General features: G+C 49.9%; 2 protein-coding genes across 3 annotated transcripts; one reads left to right on the top strand and one right to left on the bottom strand.

Annotated features, from left to right (window-relative positions):
- Positions 1-16,847: 16,847 nt before the first annotated feature.
- Positions 16,848-19,543, top strand: COPS6 (COP9 signalosome subunit 6; the record flags this gene model as incomplete). 2 transcript variants are annotated; one of them, XM_079719545.1, is made up of 10 exons in its annotated part: positions 16,848-16,947; positions 17,148-17,273; positions 17,488-17,619; positions 17,937-18,025; positions 18,121-18,183; positions 18,515-18,562; positions 18,643-18,757; positions 18,848-18,940; positions 19,044-19,144; positions 19,285-19,543. In XM_079719545.1, 10 exons carry the CDS (start codon positions 16,878-16,880, stop codon positions 19,423-19,425), a joined length of 978 nt encoding a protein of 325 aa, XP_079575671.1. In that variant the 3' UTR covers positions 19,426-19,543. The 2 variants fall into 2 exon arrangements, with proteins under 2 accessions (XP_079575671.1, XP_079575670.1); XM_079719544.1 differs by having other exon boundaries at positions 16,878-16,947; positions 19,026-19,144.
- A 358-nt stretch (positions 19,544-19,901) lies between these two features.
- MCM7 (minichromosome maintenance complex component 7) lies at positions 19,902-27,121 on the bottom strand (the record flags this gene model as incomplete). The annotated part of the gene is made up of 15 exons (XM_079719402.1): positions 19,902-20,264; positions 20,468-20,577; positions 21,344-21,512; positions 22,115-22,198; positions 22,493-22,886; positions 23,171-23,254; positions 23,483-23,614; positions 23,706-23,820; positions 24,021-24,170; positions 24,413-24,550; positions 24,848-25,028; positions 25,102-25,226; positions 25,374-25,538; positions 25,840-25,919; positions 27,091-27,121. 15 exons carry the CDS (start codon positions 27,119-27,121, stop codon positions 20,063-20,065), a joined length of 2,160 nt encoding a protein of 719 aa, XP_079575528.1. The 3' UTR covers positions 19,902-20,062.
- Positions 27,122-27,293: the final 172 nt, after the last annotated feature.

Below are 27,293 nucleotides of genomic sequence, written 5' to 3'. Positions count from 1 at the left end.
GGTGGGATGTTATTGAAGGATTCAGTCCCTTTTTGTGGTCCTTGTGTCGTCTCATCACAGGGGTGGGTGTATATATTTGCCAGGTTCTGAGAGACTAGTCCCAGTTGCTGTGTTTCCTCTCCCCAAGAAGGTAGCAGCCAACCTTCTTTTTTTTTTTTTTTTTTTTTTTTGCGGTACACGGGCCTCTCACTGCTGTGGCCTCTCCCGTTGCGGAGCACAGGCTCCGGACGCGCAGGCCCAGCGGCCACGGCTCACGGGCCCAGCCACTCCACGGCACGCGAGATCCTCCCAGACCGGGGCACAAACCCGCATCCCCTGCTTCGGCAGGCGGACCCTCAACCACTGCGCCACCAGGGAAGCCCCCCAACCTTCTTTTTTATCTCCCTTCTCTCGTAAGAGATTTTCTTGGATCAGAATGTAAGTCCCTGAACCAAGAACCAATGCTTTTTAAAAAGGATAAGATTATTTATTACTCCATTTTTGTCCCTACTAAGATCCCCACTCCCCGGTTGCTGTTCTCTGTGGCTCCAGGGAATAAGATGTAACATTAGTACCTAGACGAAGGTTTGGGTCTCAAGTACAAGTTTGTTTTTCACAACTGAATGCTGTGGCAAGAATCAACAGATGGAGAATAGGTGCTGCAGCTGCCAGTGCATCCTTACACTGAGGGAAGAACAGGGAAAACCCCTGGATTTTGTGTGCCTCCCTCTTTGTTCATTTGCTCATGTAACAAACATTTGTTGAGTGCCAATTAACAACGCAAAGCACTACTGAAAGGAGTAAGAAAATCAGCAATGCAAAAGGTATTTGCTTCATCATTACAGACTATTGCATTCACATTAAGGTATAAAAAGGGGAGGGGCCCTAAGAGTCACTGAGAGTTCAGAGAACTCTAGTCTTTGGGCAGCAAGGGGATGTAGAAGGCCCATCACCAGTGCCATAACACAGTGAAAAGCAATGAATCAGGCATAAGCCAGACCCACTGACAATCAAGGTGACACACCCTCTTGCCACCATCGCCCTCTTGGCTGGGGCCCTTCAACTCTTTCTCAGAGCCAGCCATCTTTTTCTGTCAACGAACTTTACAATCTCCAGGATTGGTTATAAGCAGGCACCCCCAACAAATCCGCTCTCAGTCTAAGCTCTCCTTTAGAAAGGAAGGGAAAGTCAGAGGCTCTGACTCCGGAGAAGAAAGCAACACTCCCTCCTCCCAGCTGGGTTAACCAAAGCTGGAGCTCAAACGGATATTGTTGAGAACAAGTCCCCGGTGTCTGGATCAGTAAACAATGTTTCTCATAGAAAGAAAAACCTCCATTGTGCCCCCAGAGCTTCAGGTCCTGGCAGGGCCCTTCCCCTGCTCCACTGCCAACCCCACTCTCTGGAGTGCTGCTGGGGACTGGGAAAGATGACCTGGCAGTGAGAACAAGTCATGGAAAGCTTTACCTCCTGGATTCTTTCCTTCCTTCTCTGGAGTTGGTCTCTAAAAGGCCAGAGTAGCAATTACTGGGAACTTGGCAGCCTCTGTTCAAGTTCTTGGGAATTCTGACTTTAGTTGATGCCAACGCTGTAGGACTAAGGGAAAAAAAAAAGGCATTTTAAATGTTTATGTAAACTTCACTTCTAATCTAGATATTTAGAGATAAGAGAAAAAGAGAGGGGACATATGCTAATAAATACTGATTAAGACCACAACTGGTATTTGTGTTGCACCCTTAGAGCTGAAACAGAAGTCAAGATTCTCCAGGTCAACCTCCCACCCAGGGCAAGAAACACCTTCTCAAGTTCCTAAGGTTCTGGCAGCTAACTTGCTAGACACTCTCAGCTGCTTCAGCAGGGAGTCTGTCCCATTGCTACACAGCTTAGCCATTAGAGAGGTCTTCGGATGGTAAACTAAAAACCTGCCCCTTGGACCTTCACCTCTCAGAGGCTTAGTGCCCTATGGACCTTCAATGATAGAATCTTCTCCTTCCACACAATTCTCCACCAAACACCTGAAACCAAATGATGCCCACTCCACAAACTTCTCTTCTTGGGGATAAATACCTTCAGTTCCTCTAATTATCCCACAGACTTCAGGTTCAGCATCCTGCTTATCCTCTCCTGGAGTTTACACATGCCCTTCAGAATGGAAACACCGGTCGGTGTTCAGTCCCACTTGAAAAACGAATCAAATCAGGGATCTATTACAACTGGAAATGGGACACAGTTGTACCACTCTACGAAAAAGACTAGATTTACTGGGCGCCAAGGGGATTATTATGGAATCTGAATAGTTTTAACTGAGCACACTTCGTTGAACTCATTCTCTGGTCCTCAGACCCAGCCCAGTAAAAAATCGACCCTCTCTCGTGCCGCGGGCGCGGATAACTGTAACTGTGTTAACATCAAATGAAAGCGTCTCGGGGAACGACCAAGTTAGGGTCGTTGTCATCAGCTGTTTTAAAGAGAGGAACGCCTATGCAGCCATACCAGAACTTTAAAGTACTCGAGTTGGGCGCTGTCACAGAACCATAACCGCAGCCCCTTTCCTCCCGCGATGCAGGGCCCGCTGGGGGGCGGGGTCCCTGGGGAAGCGGAGTCAGGACCAGAGCCTCCCGGCACCCTGCCCCGGGCGGGCCTGGGGACCCCGCGGGCCGCAGCGGCACGGACACCACCCCTTCCCCGGCGACCACTGCCTCTGTCCCACCGCGAGCCCCGGGGGCGGCCGGACTCACCCTGGGGGCAGGGACGGGAGATTTGGGGGGCCGGACACCGACCAGGCCCCGTCGGACCCTGTCACAGACCCACACACTGGGGACAGAACAAAGAACGGAAGTTCGCTCCGTTTCGCTTCCGGGTCGGTCCTATTCACCACCACCCACACCTCCCCCGGTCCCCCCACATCCACTTGTTCCCTCTAGGAAAATGGAAGGTCTTCGCCTCTCGGTGGTTTGCTGATTGGGCGCAGGGCCCCAGCACCGACGCGACACTCCAGGCCTGCCGCACCGCCAGCCGCGCCCCCTGCTGGCCAGGCCGGGTGGGGCGCCGCGCACCCGGTCCTCAGGGCGCATGCTCGGCCGGGGCGCAGAAGGCGGGGCGCAGGGGGCTGAGTGGGTCCTGGCTGCCCTCCCACGTGGTCTCCCGCGGGGCCTCCGAGTGCCGAGCCTTGCTCACCGTGTCCGAGGGATCGGAGTCCCAAGCCGACACGCAGCAAACAGGAGGACGCTGGAAGGATTCAATATAGAACATTCACCCTTACTTGAAGTTTCCAAATAAACCAAGTTTATGCTTCCAAACAAACCAAGTTTTGTGTTTGTTTCTTGTAAAAATGCCTCCTTTAAATTACTAAAATCTGAAGAAAACATTCCGGCCCATCAGAGAGTTCACGTGAGGACAAAACCTGTACAAGGCAAACGAGCAGAAAAGACTTGGGGAAGTTACCGATGTCGATCCATCCAGATCATAGAAAACTGGTGAAGCCCCATCACTGTGAAGAAGGTGTGAAATGCTAGAGGGAATCAGGTTCACTCACTTTTATGCCCTCACAGGAGGAATCCTGGTAGTGAGAGAATCAAGTCTTTCAGATGATATACAAAATGAACCCTTGTGATCTCCTGATTTCCCTTATGGCCCTGCCTCGCGGTTGATCTCAATTTTTACTGCCTCCAATATTTATAGCGCACCCATTCAGCTCTGCAATGTAACAGACCTTACTCTCCTGGGACTTCACTCTAAGGACAGTAATCTAATCAATTCCAAGAAAATACGGTAAGTGCTAAGAAAAGGTGATGAAGAGCAGGACCCTGTCCAGAGGTGAGAAGACTTTCCAGCAGTGATACAGGCTGGTGAGGGGAAGAGAGAGTGTTATCTGCACTTTAGTCCATTTGTCCTAAAGTAAGCTGCAGCTGTGGCTTTGCAAACAGATTAGAACAAAATTGTATCTATCTTGTTCTGTATCTCAGAAGAGACTTCCACAAGAATTCATCTCTGAAGCCTAGAATTTGGCTTAGAGTTTTTCATATCTCCGTTTCCTCTTGAATCAGATTTGGTAAGTTACTTTCTTCTATGAATTTATCTGTTTCATCTAAAATCTCGAATCTTCTGGTATGATATTATTTGTAACATTATCTTATCTTTGAAGTATCTAATTTTGAGCAGTTTGCAAAGTATGTTCTGTGGACCTGTGCGGGTCCCTGCGACCAGGTGGTCTGGGAGGTCAAAACTGTTTACATAAGATAGATTTTTTTGGTCTTTTTCACTGTGTTGACTTTGCAGTGATGCTACAAAAGTAATCGTGGGTGAAACTGCTAATGCCTTAGCATAAATTCAGGTAATGGCGCAAAACTGAACTATTATATTCTTCATTGCCATGCATGCATAGTTTTTAAAAAAATCCAGTTTCATTTAAGAATGTCCTTGACGAAGCAGTAAAAGTATTAATTTCATTTAAAAAATAATAAGTCTTATCAGAGGTCCATAGAAGGAAGGGTACTGGTGGCCGTATGTGGGTCTCATGTCAGACTGTAGCCATTTTCAGACAAGGATATGAGGACCTGGGGGAGGGGGCATAGGGAAGGGAGAGGGTGGAGAACACACAAATCTTCCCAAAGAGTGTGAGGACACAGCCAGTTCTGAAAGAATCAATTCCAGATCCTTCTTTCTTTTTTTTTTTTTAAGTTGTTTCAAACTAGTTTATTTAGGGGTTCCATTTTCACTCCTCAATAGATTTTATGTATTTCTCATATGCTTCCTCACTCATTAGTTCATCTAGTTCTGAAGGCTTACTGAGTGTCATCTTGATCAGCCAACCATCTTCATAACAAGATTTGTGGACAAGTCCTGGATTTCTGCTAGAGCTTCATTCATTTCTGTTACATCTCCTGATAGAGGAGAGTGGAGTTCACTCACAGCTTTCACACTTTCCAAAGCACCAAATTCCTCTTGTTTGTTCAATTTTGTCCCAACTTCAGGCAGACTACAGTAAACAACATCTCCCAAAGCTTTCTGTGCAAAATTCCTGATTTCCTCGGTTCCCACACCGTTTTCTGTTGTTACCCATTCATGTTTGTCTGTGAATTTACGACCCGACAGCAGAGCCGGGCCAGTGTGCCACGGTGACAGAGACGGTGCACAGGCTGCAGACCTCGGCCCTGCACAGTCCCCACAGCTTTCAGTGCCATGTTTGCCCCAGATCCTTATTTTCTATCTGTTCACATTTAAAACTGCTTTCCTGGAAAGCATCCCAGTGGCCAGGGCACCCTCTTTCTCGGTCGCCTTCCCCACCTGGCAGAAGATAGTCAGGCTTCTCACCCCCAAATCTTGCAATGGTGCATTGCCCTCAGGGTGTCAAAACTTCTGGGGTACCAAACAAAAGGATTCTTTGGGAATCTTGCGGCCAATATATATTTTTTATTATTGGAGTAAAATTGCTTTACAATGTTGTGTTAGTTTCTGCTGTACAATGAAGTGAATCAGCTATATGTATACCTACATCCCCTCCCTCTTGGCCCTCCCTCCTACCCCCCACCCATCCCACCCATCTAGGTGGTCACAGAGCACCAAGCTGAGCCCCCTGTGCTATACAGCAGTTTCCCACTAGCTATTTTACACATGGTAGTGTATATATGTCAATCCTAATCTCCCAATTTGTCCCACCCTCTCCTTCCCCCACTGTGTCCACACATCCGTTCTCTACATCTGCGTCTGTATTCCTGCCCTACACATAGGTTCATCTGTACCATTTTTCTAGATTCCATATATATGTGTTAATATATGATACTTGTTTTTCTTTTTCTGGCTTACTTCACTCTGTATGACAGACTCTAAGTCCAACCACATCTCTACAAATGACCCAATTTCGTTCCTTTTTATGGCTGAGTAATATTCCATTGTATATATGTACCACATCTTCTTTATCCATTCATTTGTACATGGACATTTAGGTTGCTTCCATGTCCTGGCTATTGTAAATAGTGCTGCAATGAACATTGGGGTACATGTGGGCTTTTGAATTATGGTTTTCTCAGGGTATATGCCCAGTAGTGGGATTGCTAGTTCATATGGTAGTTCTATTTTTAGTTTTTTAAGGAACCTCCATACTGTTCTCCATAGTGGCTGTATCAATTTACATTCCCACCAACAGTGCAAAAGTGTTCCCTTTTCTCCACACCCTCTCCAGCATATATTGTTTGTAGATTTTTGATGATGGCCATTCTGACCAGTGTGAGGTGATACCTCACTGTAGTTTTGATTTGCATTTCTCTAATAACTAGTGATGTTGAGCATCTTTTCATGTGCCTCTTGGCCATCTGTATGTCTTCTTTGGTGAAATGTCTATTTAGGTCTTCCACCCATTTTTTAATTGGGTTGTTTGTTTTTTTGATATTGAGCTCCATGAGCTGTCTGTATATTTGGAGATTAATCTTTTGTCCTTTGCTTCATTGGCAAATATTTTCTCCCATTCTGAGGGTTGTTTTTTCATCTTGTTTATGGTTTCCTTTGCTGTGCAAAAGCTTTTAAGTTTAATTAGGTCCCATTTGTTTATTTTTGTTTTTATTTTCATTACTCTAGGAGGTGGGTCAAAAAAGATCTTGCTGTGGTTTATGTCAAAGAGCATTTTTCCTATGTTTTCCTCTAAGAGTTTTATAGTGTCTGGCCTTACATTTAGGTCTTTAATCCATTTGGAGTTTATTTTTTGTGTATGGTGTTAGGTAGTGTTCTAATTTCATTCTTTTACATATAACTGTCCAGTTTTCCCAGCACCACTTATTGAAGAGGCTATCTTTTCTCCACTGTATGTTCTTGCCTCCTTTGTCATAAATTAGGTGACCATATGTGCATGGGTTTACCTCTGAGCTTTCTATCTTGTACCATTGGTCTATATTTCTGTTTTTGTGCCAGTACTATACTGTCTTGATTACTGTAGCTTTGTAGTATAGTTTGAAGTTGGGGAGCCTGATTCCCCCAGCTCTGTTTTTCTTTCTCAGGATTGCTTTGGCTATTTGGGGCCTTTTGTGTTTCTATACAAATTGTTAAAAATTTTGTTCTAATTCTGTGAAGAATGCCATTGGTAGTTTGATAGGGATTGCATTGAATCTGTAGATTGCTTTGGGTAGTATACTCATTTTCACAATATTGATTCTTCCAATCCAAGAACATGGTGTATTTCTCCATCTGTTTATGTCATCTTTGATTTCTTTCATCAGTGTTTTATAGTTTTCTGAATACAGGTCTTTTGCCTCCTTAGGTAGGTTTATTCCTAGGTATTTTATTCTTTTTCTTGGTACCCCAAAACTTCTGGGGTACCAAACAAAAGGATTCATTGGGAACCTTGCTGCCAATATCGAGTAGATGAACAAATCCTTTGTGATTCAAGTGATTTCCTATTATTTCCCTCCAAAAAAAAATGAGAGGAGAACAAGGCCATTGCTGGTGATAGATCACAATATGATTTTGGCAGATTAAATTGACATTGCTATAACTATATTCCTTTCACCACTCATCTCACTTAAGTAGGGAATTCCCTGGCAGTCCAGTGGTTAGGACTCGGCGGTTTCACTGCCGGGGCCCAGGTTCCATCCCTGGTCAGGGAACTAAGATCCCACAAGCTGTGCGGGGCACGGCCTAAATAAATAAATAAATTAATTAAATTAAAAAACAAAAGTAGCAGGGCGATCAGCTCCGTGCTTTGGGATGACCTAGAGGGGTGGGATAGGGAGGATGGAAGGGACGCTCAAGAGGGAGGGGATATGGGGACATATGTATGCATATGGCTGATTCACTTTGGTGTAGAACAGAAACTAACACAGTATTGTGAAGCAGTTATACCCCAATAAAGATCTATTAAAAAAACAAAAAAAACCCCAAAAGTAGTAATAGACATAATATTTCATTCCGGTAATAAGTATTGCCCATCTATTGAGAAAAACAAGACAGTTCCCTCTATCTCACTGAGATAAATTCTAATAAAAATAACTTTTTGTTACTCATAGATCAGATTTGTTATACATTTCTTTTTTTAAAAAATATTTAAGTTTTGGCTGCATCGGGTCTTAGTTGCGGCATACAGGATCTTTTGTTGCGGTGCATGGGCTTCTCTCTAGTTGTGACACGCAGGGTCATTAGTTGCAGCAGGTGCATAGGCTCCAGAGCAAGGGGGCTCAGTAGTTGTGGCACTCGGGCTCTAGGGCGCAAGGGCTTAGTTGCTCTGTGGCATGTGGGATCTTAGTTCCCCAACCAGGGATAGAGCCCAAGTCGTCTGCATTGCAAGGTGGATTCTTAACCACTGGACCGCCAGGGAAGTCCCTGTTGTACATTTCTATTTTGATCAATTGTAAAGTCCTACTTATCATGATAACCCAATCCAGGAGAAATTTTTTTAAATACTTAAAGCCTTATGTTCATAGAAAACTTTAATTAAATTTCAGTTTATATACAATTTTTTTGCAGAGAATTATAAGTCGATCAGTTATCAATAGGTACCAATCTTGTTTCATCTGCAGTCCCACTCCTCCTCCTGATTATTTTGAAGCAAATCCCAAACATAACATCATTTTTTGTGTGAATATTATTTTTCACACTTAAAAAAAATTGAAGTAAAGTTGAGTTACAATATTATATGAGTTTCAGGTGAACATTATAGTAATTCAGTATTTTTATGTAAATATTTATTTTACAGAATAATTACAGTATAATTGCCCATATGATAAGGACCTCATGAAACATAGAACTATGAAACCAAACCTCTGAAGGACAGAATTGGCCCCAGCTGAGAACCACTGGGTTAGGGTGAAAAGGTCTCTCCCTGAGATTAGTTAGGATGGCTGCCTTCCTTCAGAGAACTGGTGAGGCTGGGGAAGGGCACCTTGGCTCTGGAAGTAGCAGCTGAAGCTGAGTACCAGATTCCATGACCAGACTCCAAACGTGGCTTTGGGAATAGCGTTGTTGCTCATGTAGTTTGTCTCCTTTGAGAGAAATTCAACCAAATTCCTCAGCTGACTGAGCTCAAGCTGCAGTCCCATCCCTGAGGGACAATTGACAAGGAAGCTGCCCCATCTTTTCTGCTCCAGGGCAACCTGGCTCCCAGGGTGTAGAAAAAAGGTTTTAGCCTATTTGTCTGCGAGCTGCCTTCATCCAGTGACACACTGTGGAAAGAGCTGGCCTGCAAAAGCTGCTGCCCTGAGGGTAAGACCCTGTGCCAGCCCCAAGGCCAGCCTGGGAGCAAGGACTTCCACTCCACCCTTGTGCTCAGGAACCACCATCACCAGGCCAGTTTCTTCCCATCACCTGGCCCCTCCTGTCCAACATCTCAATATAGGACCCAAGAGGACTCAAGACAGGTGTCTAGGGAATTACCTGGTGGTCCAGTGGTTAGGACTCCACACTTCCATTGCAGGGGGCACAGGCTCGATCCCTCTGGGAACTAAGATCCTGCATGCCCCGGTGGCTTGGCTAAAAAGAAAGAAAAAGAATAATTAAAAATAAATTTTAAAAAATGCAAAATAATAATAATAAAATGCTGCTTTAAAAAAAAAATACAGGGTCTAAGTACTCTGGCATCCGGGACAGTGGGAGGGAGCGGGCTTGAAGCTCTGGAGAGGGACAGACAGGACGTCTGGATGTCCTTCTATTCCAGCTCTGTGCATGTGAGCATTCTTAGGGGATCCACCTGGACCCCAAAATGAATTAGAGGGGCACTCTAGTTAGTTTTTAGTGGTAATTGGAAACGGAAGCATGATTCTATAGTTCTCTTTCACCTTTACATCAAGTGCCCTAAGATTCTGTCCGGGGATGGCATTCTTTCTTCACATCTCTGGAATAAGAGAGCCCCCTTAATCCTGTCTTTTGGTCAGAACTGCTGTGCTAATCCCGTTGGATCACCACTTTACACCGTACAGCCCAGGGCAACAGCGGCTCTGGGGCATCCAGCTGTAAGCGTTTCCTGCTCAGTAACTGGAAGTTCCTGGCCTCAGGGAGGTGTTAGCGCTGCAATCCGGTGCTTCATCGCGCGTGTAATTTAGCCTCTCCAGACTAACTCGTGCAAAGTAGGGGAAGGAGGGTGATGAAGGGCCCCGGACAGCACGCAGAATCCGAAGGCAGGATCCGTCTCAGAGTTGGGAACTCAAGGAACTTTAAGGGAACCAGGCACTCCCTAAGCGATCTGACCCAGCTTCCTCCTCTGTGGGTCGATTGCATTCTCTCTACGAGCCCACTGCTTACTCATGCGCATGCGCACAGGACCCCAGGATTAGTTAGGAGGCTCAGCCACCCTTTCTTGTCCGTACTGAAGGCTTCTCTGAGGCCAGAGGAAGGGAGATAATGCGCTTTTACATCCAGGAGTGGGTCCCATTGGTGGCCACAGGACAGGAAGGCCTCTGTTGGGAGGTCAGCTCACTTGTCAGTTATTTTCAGCTGTGGCAAAAATTCATATGGGTTTTTTGCAAATGAAGTTTTCAACTTTGGATAAGTAACCAGATTCCCTGGATGGCACATGCTATGAACGGCTATGGCTGGGCTGGACCCCAGAGTCTGTCTGCTTCCTGTGGGTGGAGGGCGGGCGTCCTGCACCCGCGCCCAGCAGGTCATCTTCCAGTGGCCGCCACACTTGTCTGCGGCCCTTCCGTTTATCTCCACGGCCGCTGCTTGTTCCAGTAAAGGCTGCCTGTAGCCCTCCTGGCTCCCGCAAGATGTTCCGATGAAACTCCAGGTAAGATTCATCCTCTGAAACTACAGGTGAGGAGATGGAGAAAGATGTATATACCCGCTAGGATTGTTAGAGATCGGGAAGTCGACGTAAGTCGTACCAAAGAGCCTTTATTTCCTGGTAAGCAGGAGGCAGGGTGAGAGTGGAGGGGTCAGGGTTGAGGAAAGAGGGGCTTCCGACCAGGTGCCCAGCCTGGGTGCCTGGGACGAGTTACAGGTGATCAGAGACTCCTCGGCACTTGGATGGCCAGCAGGCTGCGTGCTTTTAGGGTGGCGTCGTCGGAAACGGGGAGAAGGAGGTTGGTATATGGGAGATTTCATAGAGGTAAAACCAAGAGCGCTTGGCAACGGATTAAACGCCCAGAACGAGGGACCCAGAGGACTAGAAGAGATGATAATTTTTTGACCTTCACTGCATTGGGATCCACTCAGAGTCTACTAGTTCCCTGCAACATTTGAATACTAGTCACTCTCTTTTTCTGGATTGTAACTCCCAGGGGAGAGACATGTGGGCACATTTATCTTAGTTACCCCCACAGAGCCTTAATCAATTAGAAAATTAATGATGCTTTATTTCTAGATTAAACTCTTCTGGCCACCTCCAAGCCTGAATGAAGGGTGAATGCGTATCCTCTCTTGGCTTATCTTCCTGGATAAAGAGCTCAGTGGGGTGTGTGTGTGTGTGTGTGTGTGTGTGTGTGTGTGTGTGTGTGTGTGTGTGTGTGTGTGTGTGTGTGTGTGTGTGTGTGTGTGTGTGTGTGTGTGTGTGTGTGTGTGTGTGTGTGTGTGTGTGTGTGTGTGTGTGTGTGTGTGTGTGTGTGTGTGTGTGTGTGTGTGGTTCCGGGGTGGGGGGGAGCGGAGGAAGTGCCCAGGAGATGTGGCCCACTCACAGCTGACTAGCCCGTTGTGTGTTCCAGGAACGTACTCAAGGCCGGCACTATAGGATCCTATGAACTGAAGCTGGTCAGCTCGTCCTCTCTTCCCACCACATGGGGGGCTGCCACAAGTGACCCAGGGGGCCTGTGCAGCCCCAGCCCAATAATAAGGCCACTTGTTTTCATCAATGTGGGTTTGGAGGGGGCAGTCATTGTGGCCTTGTGAGTCATTACCCCTCTGTGCAAGGCAAGGGTGTCCGGACAGGTCACCTTTCAGGCCACTGGCTTATGCCAGTGCTGCCTAAGCCAGTGGCCTGAGTATCTGCTGGGCTGGGCTCACAACCCAGCCGCAGTACCTGGCTCCTGGTAGTAAGGTCAGGGTGCTCGGCACAGGGGTGGGCAAGGCCCTAAGGACTGCAGGGTGAAATGCAACAACATGCATGGGTGCAGAAAGAAAGGGGCCCCCTGGGCTGGGGCATTTACAGGAGGCCAGGAGGTACCAACCCTCCACGCAAGGGAAGGGACAGCAGTGAATCGTGGGTGCTGACCCTGGAGTGCGAGGCCCAAGAAGGAGAAGCCTGAGGGTTCAGTTTCCCCTCTGCTGCCTCCACCGTGCCCTGCAGGCTAGCTTTCCCCGCTGCCCTGCAGCCTCAGCTGGAGGATTAGTGGGGTCTCCTGCTGGTGGTTATTGTTGCCCCTCGCAAATGTGTTAGATTTCTTGGTCCTTGTTCCTGTAGGGGAAGAGGTGTCTGAATTCAACTGATGCTTCTGCACCTGTATACGTAGCAGGAATTGATGGCTTATATGCTTGCACTTTTCCAGTCCCTTAAGTGTTAGAGGGGATTTTCCCATTCAGGGACTGCTGTACGTAGAGGGTGACAGTGGAACACGGAGATCACTCCTCAACTCTCCTTCCTTCCACCTCCGATGGTCCAACAGAAACAATAAAGACTGTGAAGCAAGAAAAGGAAATCACAGCTTTTCTTAAAAACGGGATTGCTGCCTGTGCTCTCAGAGAGGCCTCTCTCACTGCAACAGCGCCACCTGCTGACACAGCCACAAGGTACCTCTGCCACTGAACTCCACACCCAGGAGGCTTTGTAGCTCTCCAGGCTTGATACCCCATTTTGGGATGAGTCAAGTCGAACCTGAGAGTTAACAAGATGGGAAGAGCCTAAAAGGCCTCGATAGTCAAATAGAAATGGTATATTTAAAAGCGCAGTCAGCCTGGTCCTTGAGGAATTTTACATGAAAAAGTGGCAGCTACTGCCTTGAGAGAAACCACCTGAAACAAGGTCCTGAATCTGGGTCCCTCAAGTGACACAGGTTCCCCTAAATGCCCGGCTTTGGTTCACTGATGACTTAGCCAAGGTGAAATCTGATGGGTGCGTTGGGTGGCCACTGCCATCCAGCTTCATGGCCAACTACGTAAAACCGAAAGTGGATGCCACCATGGGCAGAAGTCAAGGCCATTCTCATCCTGAGTCTGGCCAGCACTCCCCTTGATGAACCTTGTTACATTTTACTGACTTGGGCTGCTAGCCAATGGCCTGGCTGCTTGGTTCACTTGGAAAATGACAGGTATGGAGAATTAAAGACACACCCTTGGGGCGGTAAACTATGGAATCACACCTTGGTCCTATCTGACAGATGGGTCATTCATGTGGATGCCCAGAGTGGGGACCTGGTCTCTGATAAGACTCCCTGGCTGTTGATCAAGCCTGCACCGCCCAGAAGCTCCCTCCTGTTCCTGGTAAATTGACTCCATCGAACCTTTAACACCTGCTATGGGCTCTCTTGATGCTGGTGTCCCTGTTCCAGTCCAGTCGGCTGACTCAGGCCACATCATTATAGCCCTGAAACTGTGTCATGTCTTAGGCTTTGCAGGTCCTCTACAGTCTGATATTGATGCACCTTCTGTTACAAAAGCCACTCACCGGGGGCCAATAGTCAAGGTGTTGGATGGACATTCCACACTCCCTACCACCCACAGCATCTGGGTACCAAGCACTGGAATGACCTCTTTCAAGTCAGCTCTACTTCCCTCACTTCCTTCTGGTCCACACACTGTAGTAAGGCAGCCTGGTCACTGAATGTGGCTGTCCCTTCTTGGTTGGCCATCTCTTGGGTAATGATCAGGATGAAAGGGACGGGGGTCTTTCTAGACTTATTTTGAAAATCAAAGAGTCTGCCCTGACCACTTGTTGGTATGGCATTTCTTTTCTTTCCCCTAATAGCTACCCTAGGCCAGCCTGGCTGGTAGACTCTCTTGAGTACAGCCCAGCCAAAAGAGAGCCTAGAGAATTCCAGCTTAATTCTGACCCAGCCATCAGGATTCTCTTGTTGGATTGGTGTGGTTCTAGATCATGTGACTGAGGACACTGCTCTCTCCAGCTCCCCTATAGTGGCTCACACTTGCTGTGGCAGGCTGGACAGTGGCCACCAAGATTTCTGGGTCCTAATCCTTGGAACCTGTGAAGGGGATTTTGCAGATATGATTAAGTTAAGAATCTCCAGATGGGGAGATTATCCTGGATTATCCCAGTGGGCACTAAATGCAATCCCAAGTGTCCTTATAAGAGGGAGGTAGAGACAGATTTTACAACAGAGGGCAATACGATAATGGGAATAGAAGGACAAAGAGATTTGAAGACGCTGCTAAAATACTGGATTTGAAGACGGGGAAGAAGCCATGAACTAAGAAATGTAAGGAATGCAGTTCTAGAAGCTGGAAAAGACATCAAAAGGGATTCTCCCCTAGAAGGAATGTGGCCCTGCAGACACTTTGGTTTCAGATCAGTGGAAACTATTTCAGACCTCTGACCCCCAGAACTGTAAGACAATAAATGTGTGATGTTTTAAGCCACGAAGTCTGTGGTAATTTACTTCAGCAACAATGGGAAACAAATACATGTGCCACGGTGGCCAGAGTAATGGGTCTTTGTACATTTTGTAAAAATGCCTCGTCACTCACACCTGACCCTTCTGAACAAGAGGTCTGGAAATAGGGGATAATTGGAGAAAAGGAGAAGCCATAGTTACTGGGATGTGACATCCACCACCATCCATAGTTACTTTTTCTTGTGATGAGAACTTTTAAGATGTACTCTCGGGAATTCCCTGGTGGTCCAGTGGTTAGGACTCTGCGCGTTCACTGCTGGGGACCCGGGTTCAACCCCTAGTCGGGGAACTAAGATCCCACAAGCTGCTTAGCGTGGCAAATAATAATAATAATAATAATAATTTTAAAAAAGGTGTACTCTCTTAGCAGCTTTCACATATGTGCCTTCTTTGCAGGCTCTCTGAGCAGACCCTCTGCTCTGTTCCCCACCAGCCCAGTCACCTCCACTCTGTCTGTGGAAGGAAAAGTTAACAAAACAACAAAGTGATACAGTATGTTTAGTTTTGTTGGAAGGGAAAAAAAGAAGAGTGGGATAGCTGCTTTAACACCATCATTTCAACCGGAGGTTTTGATGGTAGGTTTTTTTTTTTTTTTTTTTAATTTATAGTTTTGGCTGTGTTGGGTCTTTGTTGCTGCGCGCGGGCTTTCTCTAGCTGGGGCTACTCTTCGTCGTGGTGCACAGGCTTCTCATTGTGGTGGCTTCGCTTGTTGAAGAGCACGGGCTCTCGAGGCGCACCGGCTCAGTAGTTGTGGTGCAGGGACTTAGTTGCTCCGCGGCATGTGGGATCTTCCTGGATCAGGGATCAAACCCGTGTCCGCTGCATTCGCAGGTGGATTCTTAACCACTGCACCACCAGGGAAGTCCCTGATGGTAGTTTTTTAAAATACAATGCACTTTAAAGAAATGCTCAGCTGAGCTTACTTCCAAAGCATGTATAAACAACTGATTCAATTTCCAAGTCATCTTTAAATTTCACAGTAACCACTGTTTTATGTGTTGTATAGTTATCTGAACAATGTTTCAAAAGCATTTGAAACAACAAAAAGACAAAGGAATTCTCTAATGATTGAAACAGCAATGCAAACTAGCAACTTCAACACCAGAATAATTGTTTTTTGAGTCTTCAATATAGCTGAGAAGCATTACAGTCCTCGGAAGCTGCCTATTATTTAAGAGATACATGTTTCTGACCTCACTTTTCCTAAGAGAAGTGAGGCATATATAGAGAAGTGAGGTTTTCCCATAACCCTCTCAGTTGACGGGGAGGTTTTTCACTCGTTGGGGATTAAAACGAGAGAAACTCTTAACTTCCCTTTGGCCAGAAGACGTCTCTCCCTGCAGGATTTCTCAAGCCCCTTCCTTTGAGGGCTGCTTGCCCTTTAACTTCCCTTCACTCAGGCTCCATTTAGGAAAGATTGCTTAATTCACAGAAAGCACCATTATCACCAGAAAACATCTCCTGGGGCCTGCTGGTTCTGGGCACGAGTAGGCTCCATAGGGTCAAGATACAGGTCTCTACCTGTTCTCTAAGAGCTAACACTTTGGGTTCAGTGCAGACACGCACTAAAAGAGCCAGCGAAATTGTAGGGGCAACAAGATGGAGTAAACGCAGTGTACACAACTTGCTTGGGTGCAGGGTTGGGGAGAGGGCTGTAGTAGGCCAGGTTTGCCAGAGGTGAGTTTGGAAAGAATGATGGAGATGGAGGGTAGAGGGAGGTTGGAAGAGGTTAGAAAACACTAGGGGGTGTTCCTAGTGCCCTAGGTAATACAGAAGGAGGAAAGATAGGACGTGTGGATGGAGCCTCTCAAGACCAGGCTCCACCGCCTCACTCAAAAATCATTTAGGTGCCCATGTGTCAGGTACAGTTTTGGTCACAGGGGTTACAGTGATGGAGGCGACATAAGGCCCTTAAGTGGGGGTGAGTGAGGCGTGTGAAAGGAACAGACGTGAGGGCCAGTGTGGCTGAAGCACGGGGACTGAGAAGCAGAAAGGCAGAGGCCAGGGCCGGCTGGCAGGCAGCGGCCGGATCTTGCAGGGCTTTGCAGGCCATGGTTAGAGGTTTGGGTTTTATTCTGAGGGCAGCAACGGGACGTTTCATTCATTCTGCAACAGCCTTAGGAACTAGGTAGTCTGATCCCACTTTTACTGACGAGGACGATCAGGGTGGGGTTAGGTAATTTGTTCAAGGTCAGCTGAAGGCTAGAGGGGCTACGAAAACCTGCCGGCTCTCCCCACCCCAGGGGCGCCTGCGCCACCCCACCGAGGCTAGGTAAATACAGCCAGCGCAGCCCAGGTTTGGAGCGTGCGCGCGCCACGGCGACACTGCGCATGCGCCTCTGCCTACGGAAGCCGGGAGGGAGGGGGAGGAGGGAGGAAGGGAGGGAGGGGGCGGGGCCGACGCTGGCGGGCGCGGGGGAAATGGCGGCGGCGGCGGTACCTGCGGCCAACGGGACCGGAGGGAGCAGCGGGATGGAGGTGGATGCAGCAGGTAATGGGCCGCGCGGGAGCGGCTTCTGGAGACTTCCTTGGGGGCGCATCAAGGCCGTCCTGGACTCCCGGGAGACGACGGGGGGCGGGTCAAAAGCGAGCTCCCTGGGTTAACTTGCGGGAGGGATGTATGGCCCGACTCTGCCGTCTCCCACTCCCGTCTCCCGGGAGGACTCTCACCCCCTCTTCCTCCTCCCTTAGTCGTGCCCAGCGTGATGGCCTCCGGAGTGACTGGCAGCGTTTCAGTCGCTCTTCATCCCCTCGTCATCCTCAACATCTCAGATCATTGGATTCGCATGCGCTCGCAGGAGGGGCGGCCTATGCAGGGTGAGTGTTCGGCGTAATTCTCCAGCCTCCTCTCCTTGGCCACCTCCCCCAAATGGTGGTCTTTCCCCTTCCTTTACTGAAGCCAGTTCCTCCTCCGCAGATCCCCGTTTCCCTAATATTTGGTTCACACTGACCTCAGACCCTCAAGCTATAATGATTAGGGAAGTTTGGGGTTTCCTTACCCTCACCTCTTATGTGTCCTTCTCTCATCCAGTGATAGGGGCTCTGATCGGGAAGCAGGAGGGCCGAAATATCGAGGTGATGAACTCCTTTGAGCTGCTGTCCCACACCGTGGAAGAGAAGATTATCATTGACAAGGAATATTATTACACCAAGGAGGAGCAGTGTGAGAGGGGAATAGATGTGGGGGAGCGGGGTGGGAGTGGGAAAAAAAAGCAGAGTGGGGAAGATGGAGAGGGTTGGGGAAAAAAACAAACAGGATAGGACGAGAACGGAGGAAAAGTGAAGATAGAGTAGCTGAAGAGACCTTAGAAAAAGGACACATTCAGTTATTCCCTGCAAAGGTAAGGAGTGAGAGAAGACTGAAATTAATTATTCTAAATAGAGCCGGCATGGGGAGGGCAGAAGCTGGTAAACATACACCAGGAACTTCAAATTAAGGAAGGATGGTTTAAAGAAATATTCTGGCCCCTTCCTCTCCAGTTAAACAGGTATTCAAGGAGCTGGAGTTCCTCGGTTGGTATACCACAGGGGGGCCACCTGACCCCTCCGACATCCACGTCCATAAGCAGGTATACACACTCACACTTGTGCATGCTGGGGCAGAGACTAGCACATGAGGGGAAGATGGGCCCTGACACTCGTGTGCATCCTCCCCCTCTTCCAGGTGTGCGAGATAATTGAGAGCCCTCTGTTTCTTAAGTTGAACCCTATGACCAAGCACACAGATGTGAGTAAAACTGACCCCGTGCCCACTTTGTCCTGCTTGTCCATCGCTGTGGCCATCTTTCATTCTCATCCCGCTATCTTTAACTGTATGACATCTTTATTGAATCTCTTTTGCAGTTTACCAGCTGTGAGACTTTGGGTTAGTCATTTAACCTCTAAAGTGCATTTTCCCCGTGTGTAAAATGGGGCAATTCCTACTTCACTAGGTCCTTGGGAAGATTAGATGAGAAAATGTAATGTGAAGGGGCCAAGCCCAAGTTTTTGGCGCTTAACATATAGGTTCAGGTGTGTTTGATGTTAATAAGAGCTGTTCTCCCATCTCTTCTTTACAGCTTCCCGTCAGCGTTTTTGAGTCTGTCATAGATATAATCAATGGAGAGGTAGGTAACGCCCTGCTCTTCAACTCTCAGATTCTGCTCCTGGCGTTTCCTCCTTTTGACTCTCCCTGTGTGCCCCGTAGGCCACAATGCTGTTTGCTGAGCTGACCTACACTCTGGCCACAGAGGAAGCTGAACGCATTGGTGTGGACCACGTGGCACGAATGACAGCAACAGGCAGTGGAGAGAACTCCACTGGTAGGGGAGGCTGGAGGGGCTTCGTAAGTGGGGGGTGGAAGGTGTGGCCCCACTCCTTCTCCACCTTGGCCTGTCCCTGTCCCCCTGCAGTGGCTGAACACCTGATCGCACAGCACAGCGCCATCAAGATGCTGCACAGCCGCGTCAAGCTCATCCTGGAGTACGTCAAGGCCTCTGAAGCAGGTGGGACAGGTGCAGGTGTCTCCCTGGCACTTGAACCCCTTTTCCTCTCCCTCGTGGGGAAGCGACAGCATCCACGTTAACGCAGCCTCTGTTGTGCCTTTAGGAGAGGTCCCCTTTAACCATGAGATCCTGCGTGAGGCCTATGCTCTGTGTCACTGCCTCCCAGTGCTCAGCACAGACAAGTTCAAGACAGACTTCTACGACGTGAGTGTAAAGCCCAGGACAGGGAGGTGGGGCTCGCGCCGTCATTTCTGCACGCAGGACGTGGGACCTGGCTGTTCCTTGGGCATGCGGCGGGGGACCCAGAGCCCCCTGGGGAACTGGCTCTTTCTGTTCCCTCGCAGCAATGCAATGACGTGGGGCTCATGGCCTACCTTGGCACCATCACCAAGACATGCAACACCATGAACCAGTTTGTGAACAAGTTCAACGTCCTCTATGACCGACAAGGCATTGGCAGGCGGATGCGAGGGCTCTTCTTCTGATGAGAGGATACTTGAAAGGATGCAGCACAGGGGTCGGACAGCTGTCGAGAGGAGGGTGCTACACTCCGTTTAGAGAAACCTGTTGCTAATAAAAGGGGAGCAGCCCCTCCGCACCCCTTCTAGTGGCTCTGTCCTCTCTGTTAGGTGCCACACTCTTTTGGATCTTAAAGCCTCGATCCTACAGGCTCAGTGGATGGCCGAGGGGGAGGTGTTTCTCAGTTACTGCAGCACTGAGTGTTTACCACAGGGAGATACGTGCCTGAACCCCAGAAGGCAGAGGTACTCGTGTCCATACTTTAAGACTATCAACTGGAGTGGGGGGTGGGAGTGGAGACCCAGTGCACTCTCTATCAGTGCCCAGCAGGCAGAGCAGGAACTCCCCTGAGTAGACTTATGAGGGGCTGGAATAAGACAAGCGTAAAGGGAAAAGACAGGAATCTAGAAAACTCAAAATAACCTGTTTTTAACAGAAGGCAGAAAGTCTACACAGTTTATTAGCAAAAAGAATTAGTAAAACAAGTGCAGCTTGGGAAAAAGAGGGGATCCTCCTTTCCCCTCAAGGGCATCTCTAGGTCTTTAAAGGAAGGGGGATTAGGACCATATGCAGAGTAGATACCAGTGTCTCAAGTGACTGGAATCACACAAAAGTGACCCGTGTCCGGGCGGCATTGACCTGCCAGACGTTCAGCTCCTCGTACTCGTCTAGGGCCGCCTGGAACTGAGCAGGTGTGAAGCCGCGAGACACGCAGCGCTGCTCCGCGTCGGAAAACCGGACACTGCGGCCCTCCGAGACCAACTCACGGACAATGGCAAATATCACATCCGCTGGTCTCTGGGTCCTGGAGAAAACAAGCATGGGTGTGCAAGCGTGGGTGTGCAAGGTCAGGGTACAACAAGAACACCCAGTACCAACAGAACAGCAGTGGTCAGGGTTAGAATTCTGAGGCCAACATCACAGACACAGGGATGCAGAAGCCACAAGATAAGTTTTCTGCTCAAGAAGGTCAAGGTAACTCCTGACATCCTTCACTAAGCCACTCACCTGGCTGCTTGCCCCTTGTCACCCAGAAGTGAGTCCTTGGACATCTCCATTAGCCGTATGGCTTCATTCACATCCTCCTTCTCCACTGTGTCCACCATTCGCAGACGTGCCTAAGGGGAAGGTAGGGAGAGATGGGAACGGGAGGAGGGGGGTGGAACAAAGTCAGGGACCCCCCCCCGCTCCAGCTTTAAGGCTGGACAACCCATGTGTTCCTACTCACAAAGGAGTAGAGGCCCCTCCCCTCCCGCCAAGCATCCGCAGTGTGGGGCCGGCACTGTCAGACCGAGACAAGTGCAATGCCCAGGGCAGCGTCCAGCAATTGCCCAAGTCTCCGCCTCTCAACACTGGCCAGTCCCGGTGTTCAGCTGTCCTGTGAGGGAGACCAGACCCTTCTGAACTCCACTGGGCTCCCCACCACGACAGATGGAGCTTGGGGAGCTCAGCCAAGAAAGCAACTGGCAGAGAGGTAGTGTCCCTGGGGCTCGGGAAGTGCTAGCTCAGCAGTAGGTCAGGTAATCACACTACCTGCACGAACAGCACTTTGGAGCCCCCAGGACTAAGGTCCAAGATGTGAGGACAGAAATGAACGTTCCTAGCACAGGATCTAGGACACAGGGAGTGAAGTTAACCCATCCACCCCCTCGGTGAGGTCGGAGAAGCAGGGAGGCCTTTCCCTCCACGGGCGCTGGGCGTGCCCTGCCAGAGCAGCAAGTACCCACAGTGCGGTAGCACGGAGAGGACCACTATCTGCACTGTCAGCACTTTAGCCCCGGCAGGGCGAGCGGAGGAGGGAGGCAGCGAGGGGGGCCGCGTTAAGGCAGGCTGCCCAGTAGAGCCCAAGTGGACCATCCTCCAGTATGACAGACTGGCACTCACCAGAGCAGTGGACAGTCGCAGGATAGCCAGCAGAGTCCGGGCGGAAGTAAAGGTGGCGTCCTTACTGGCCCAGGCCTCTCGCCTCATCTCCACGTACGCTGCTGTGATGTAGTCGGCCAGAGACTCTGGCACCGTGGGCTGCTTCTCCCGGCACATAGCTATGTAACGTCTGTGGCAAAACAGGAGAGAGGGGTGCAAAGAGTATGTTTTTTCTGCATTAAGAGTTTTCCATTTAAGAAAACTTTGGCAGGGGTACTTTTAAGTAGGAAAAACAAAATCAGCAGATGAGTATCTGCTTGCTTAAATATCACTGATGGATTTCTCCAAATGCTGCACTTCAAGTTATTCCCAAATTTTTAGGAAAATGGCTTTTGCATGAATATGACAAATCCACCTGTCTTAAGAGACGGTTTTGTTAACTTCAAGAGAATAGGTAAAAAGAAGGAAACCTTGAGGAATCCCTGGGAGTCCCTGGACAGACTCCATGGAGAGAATAGTACTATCAGGTATCCGTGCAGCAGGATGCAGCTTTGCCAAAAATCGGAACCTGTCTCAACCCTGAGATGGGAAGGTGGTGGAGGTAGCATGAAAGGCAGGTTCTGCGTCATGGTCTCCCATGGCCAGGCTGCAGGGACCTAGACTCACTGTTCTTAGACCCAGAACATATGGTGGAGGAGGAGCGAAAGATTTTCAAGAGACGCACACCCAGGCCAAGACACTGCCCCCCATGGCACCTGGGCAAGTACACCAGTCCTCGCCCAGCTCTCCTACCTCATAAGCTTCATGTCCAAAGGTTCAAACTGGGCGGGGGGCTGCCGGCTGTGCTGGTGCACATAGGTGATGTGCTGGGCCAACCTGGGAAGAGGGGAGGCAAGTAGGAACCCTGTCTCTTTGGTGTCACACGTCACACCCGAACTACATCTTGGCCCCTCAGCTCTCCACCTCACAGCCTGGCAGGGACAAACTTTCCCATTAAATGACCATCAACATTTCAACCCTGACCCACTCTTAACAACTGTCGACCAGCCCCTGCTGTATGAAGGAAAGGTTCTGGAGTTTCCATGAGCAGACAATGAGTTTTCCAATTTCTCCTCCATCTCCAGAGATTGTTACCAAGGGGTGTCTCCTTGAGTGCTGAGCTGCATTCACCTCAGGTCGTTGTCTCGGTCGGGCCGGTCCTGGATCAGCCAGAGGAGGTCAAATCGGGAGAGCAGCGCAGCAGGAAGCTGTATGTTCTGCTCCAGGCTGCGGCGAGGGTTGTAGCGCCCATAGGCAGGGTTGGCGGCAGCCAGGATGGAGCAGCGGGCATTGAGCGTTGTGAGAATGCCTGCCTTGGCAATGGAGATGGTTTGCTGCTCCATGACCTCGTGGATGGCCGTGCGGTCAGCCTCCGCCATCTTGTCAAACTCATCAATGCAGCACACACCCTGGTCAGCCAGCACGAGGGCGCCACCCTCCAAGGTCAGCTCTCCACTCATGGAGTCTCTCAGCACAGCTGCTGTGAGCCCCACTCCGGAAGAGCCGCGGCCTGTCGTGTACTGGCCTGAACAAAAGGGCCAGGGAGAAAGAAAATAGACATGTTTAGGAAAAGCGAAGACAACAAGGGAGCAACAACGGGGCAAAGGACAGAAGAAACAGGGCTAGTGAGGCAAGGCCTGTACTGAACTGCTCTGACCCAGCCAGGCCTTCCCGAGGCAGCTGCAGGTCTGTGGGTGGTGGTGCTGACCGAATCTCCATTCCCCAATGCTCCCAGAAGAGAACAAACACGGACGCGTGGTGGTTCTACTCCTGGCCTCAGTTTGCCTTTCCCAGGATCTGACTACTCACTGCGGGGGGCCAGGCGGTCAATGTAAGACAGGAGCTGAGACTTGGCCACACCAGGATCCCCCATCAGGCATATGTTGATGTTGCCTGGAGAAAGGGAAGGAAGCCCCTGAATGACTATTCCTTCAGTGCAAGTCATCCAAACACAGAGAAAAGTGCTTTTGAGATCTGCCCCCATCATGCCCAGCACCATTTCTTTTAATCCCACCCCGTGCCCAGGAAGCCAAGATGCCTGCTCTTTTATTCTGTGACCTATGGGACACTGGCCCTGGTCACCCATCCTTTCTTCCTGAACGCTGCACTCACTGCACTCACCCCGGATCTTCATGCCTCGAGGAGACTGGTCCACCCCTCCCACCAGCAGGAGCAGCAGCGCCTTCTTCACGTCTTCGTGCCCATAGATCTCTGGGGCGATGGAGGCTGCCAACTTTTCATAGAAATCCTCCTCTGTGGGAAAGGGAAAAGTAAGAGTGTTTTCTGGGGGATAAAAAGTGCTAGGATGAAGCTCACACTCCCAGTCCTTCCCCCGACCCCTCACCTGCAATCTGCCGCAGTTCCTCCCTGCTCAGTTCTCCTGCCCCAGACTCATCATCCTCACTCTTACTCATCTTCACAATCCGATGGGCTTCCAGGTAAGTTTCCGAGAGTAAACCCTTGGGCAGGAAGATGCCAGGGTATGAATGAAGTTCTTTGACTTGCCCATCCACGTGATTCCCTCAGGAGTTCCTGACAAAACCTTTCGTTCTGCTTTGGTGTTCTGCTATTGACACTTTTCTCTGTGGGGCTGGATAAGAATAAGGGGATGAGGAGAAAAAGGGAAAACCACCTCCTCATTTTAAACTCCCGTTCTCACCTGGACCATCTGTCGGAACCCAGCACGCAGGACTGGCAAGAAGATACCGGTGACACTGACATGGTCCCCGGGCTGGGCAATCCTTGTGTTCTCTCCTTCCACCAGCACCGTGATGCTGCGAGGGATATTTCCCACGGGCACTTGGTCGCTCTGGGGGAGAAGGGTACGTGAGGCCTCCAAAGACTAACCTCCCCTCCCCAGGCATACTGCTCTTCTGCTTCCTGGCCTGCTCAGCCTCACGGAAGCCGACAGGAGGGAAGCTGAGCTCTCCTTTACCTCTTCCCAACTCAATCAGAAAGTTCCAGTTAAACCTCCCTGCTGCTCTTGATGACTTCTCTTGGACTCCCAAGCTCCACCTTCCCTGGGTCCTGGACCACACACCCCAAACTCACATGTTCTTGCATCTTCATCTCCTGGAATTTGATGAACTTGGAGCCACGTGTCTGTAGATACAGCCGCCCTCCTGAGCGGTTGGTCTGGCACTCCTGGCTCGGGCACATGATCAGAGGCATGAAAGTGGGAGACTGGATCTAGGATACAAAAAAGGAAACACTAAAGGAAACCATAAGGAAAGGAGCCCCTTAGAGTCAGTTACTTGAATCACATTCCTCTTTGTCACAAAAACCATAGAACTTTTGAGAATGTCTTAAGTTATTCCTGGTGGATGTCAACAGACACAGAATGTATAAAAAGACCACTCCACGTTAGAAAGAAGATAAAAGGTGAACACACCAACATGTTTTACGATAATCAGAGAAAATAACAAGTGACCATCAGCACACAAAATTAGTTCTTAGAAAAACCACTGTTCGTTGCTCCACACATACCGGCTGATAGGTCTCTGCCCCACACTGGTCACAAGTGTAAGTGGCCACCACCATCCTGGGTTTGACTTCAGAGACGCGAGTGACAATTCCACGCACTGTTACCAATTTCCCCACAGAGTCAGCCCGTACTTCCCGGATCACGCGAGGCTTGTTACTACTGGGACCTTGAAAATACATCTCACTAAGGGAAAAAACTGTTGTTAGCAAGGCTCTGGGGATCAAACCCCACACCCTTCCCCACCGAGACCACTCACAATCTGCGCATGAGTTCAGGAGGATACTGGTTCTGGGGGCTCCGGGCTGCCCCAGGGTCCCGGCTCCGCTGCTCCATCATCAACCGGTGCTCAATGTAAACGTCCAGAACATCTTTATTTACCACCTAAAGGAAAAGGAAGGAAAATAGGAAAAAGCCAGGATGGTGAAAGGACAGCGCATAAAGGGGGCCAGGCAGAAATCACCGCCCGCTTTCTGCTCCCAAGAACCTTCTTGAAAAAAACCTAACTTCCATGCCCTGCATTTTTCTCACCTCCCTCTCCTTGTACTGAGGCAGCAGCTCTTGTACAGCATCAGCGAAGAGCCTGGCATAGCGCTTGGTGTTCTCACAAATTGAATCCACCAGCTCAGGGTCATCCTCAGCTACATCATCTAGGTCTATGTACACTGCCACTTGCTCCCGATGAGCCAATCGAACCTGGGGTGGGGAGGAGATAGCCACGGGGCCAAATTTACCTTACCAGTGTTGACAAGCAAAAATCTGTCACCACAAGCTCAGCACACAGGTCCCAGGCCCCACATGGGAGAAAGAGCAGTGTGAGACAGAACAAGACTCACTTCTCAGCCCCCCTAAACCCTGAAAATACCTTATTGTCAATGTAGTGATACACAGGTATCAGGTATGGTGCTAAGCTCGTCACTTACACAAAAATGCATTTGCTAATAGCTCTCATAGCTCAAGTCACTGCCCCATTCCCTCTACCCAACCTTAGACTTACCAACTGGCTCCCATACTTGAACTGCTTCTTGCCAAATTCATCATCCTGGTAAAACTCTTGTAGGAACTTCTTCACCTTTTCTATAAAGAAAGCGTAAAACCGTAAGAATCAACCTTTCTTCAGATACCCTACTGCAAAACCCGTCTGAGAGAAATCTAAGCAACTCACCTCCATTTAAAATGAGATCGATGAACTCATCAATCGAAACAACATTCAAATAAGCCTACCTAATTCTCCCCAAACAGGGCAGAACTCTTTTTCACAAGCCTGTTTTGGCCTAGGGAAGAAAAAGTGGCCCCGGGCAGTTTAGAGTATTAACCGATACCCTCCCCGCAGGGGAATTCCACTCTCTGCCTTAGTTAGAAATCTCAGTACCGTTTCCTAAGGGCCTCCCACAGCCGGCAACACACTCAGCTCTCAAGGTTCTCAGCGTTTCTTCTACGCGTTTTACTCTCCTTTTCTTTCGGTCCCCTAAACCGCTGCCCTCACTGGGATCTCCGCCACCAGGCCCGTCCTCCGCCCCACCCCCTCTCCCGCCACGGCTTCCGCTCTTAGTAAACAAAGAAGCACATGGGCCCAGATGCCGCCGCCTCACAGCCCGGGATTCCTCCGCCCAGGGCGGGAGCCCGTCCGGCGATTGGCCGGCTCGTCAAGGGCCACACCGTCCCACCCCACCACTTCCTCTCTCTGCGTCTGATAAGCACCCCAATTCCAGGCAGGCCCCCACCCTCAGCAGCTCCCTCCGAGGCCACCGCGCGGAAGGACACTGTTTACACACGACACTCCTTCCAGCAGCGTCGCGCAACTTCCGCCCGCCTCCACTTCCGCTTGGAGGTGGGCCTAACGCGGCCAATCCCAGAGCGCAGCGGCCGGCCTGCCCGCCCCCCGGGCTTCGGCGCGTCTCGGGCGCTCGGAGCGCGGAGGGAAGTAGGGCTGGGGGTGGCCGACCCTGAACCTTTGACAGGGTCCCCTGAGGTCCTGGTCTCCCCTTGGGGCGACCCTTCCTTCTGGAACTTACAGCCCACCCACCCACGACCCCTACTTCTTTCCCGTACGCGGTTACCAGCTTTCCCCCGACCTCGGCGCCCCGTGCGCATCCCAGGCACCGTGTGCCTCCAACCCGCCACCTCCCGACCCTGCCTCGGGCCTCGCGCGCCGAACCCGGCCCCCCGGGACCCCAGCTCACCCAAACAGGTGTTGACCAGGAAACTTCCCGCGCAGGACGCCCCTCCCACACTTGCAGACCCTCACCTTTCTCGAGCGCGTAGTCCTTAAGTGCCATTGCTGCCGAGGGCTGTGCGGCAGCAGTTGGCGGGCTCTGAGCTCTCACTCCCCAGGCAACTAAAAACGTCGGCGCGGCGGACTGCGGCCAACCAACCGAAATTGGCGCGAAACGTCGCTCCCCACGTGACCAGCGCCGCTGAGTCCGGGCCAATCGGGGAAGATGCCCTCCG

The sequence above is a fragment of the Hyperoodon ampullatus genome (genome assembly GCF_949752795.1).
Source record: "Hyperoodon ampullatus genome assembly, chromosome: 14".
Lineage (NCBI taxonomy): Eukaryota > Metazoa > Chordata > Mammalia > Artiodactyla > Ziphiidae > Hyperoodon > Hyperoodon ampullatus.
Note: the sequence above shows the minus strand (reverse complement) of the source record. Positions and strands in the feature narration are given on the sequence as shown.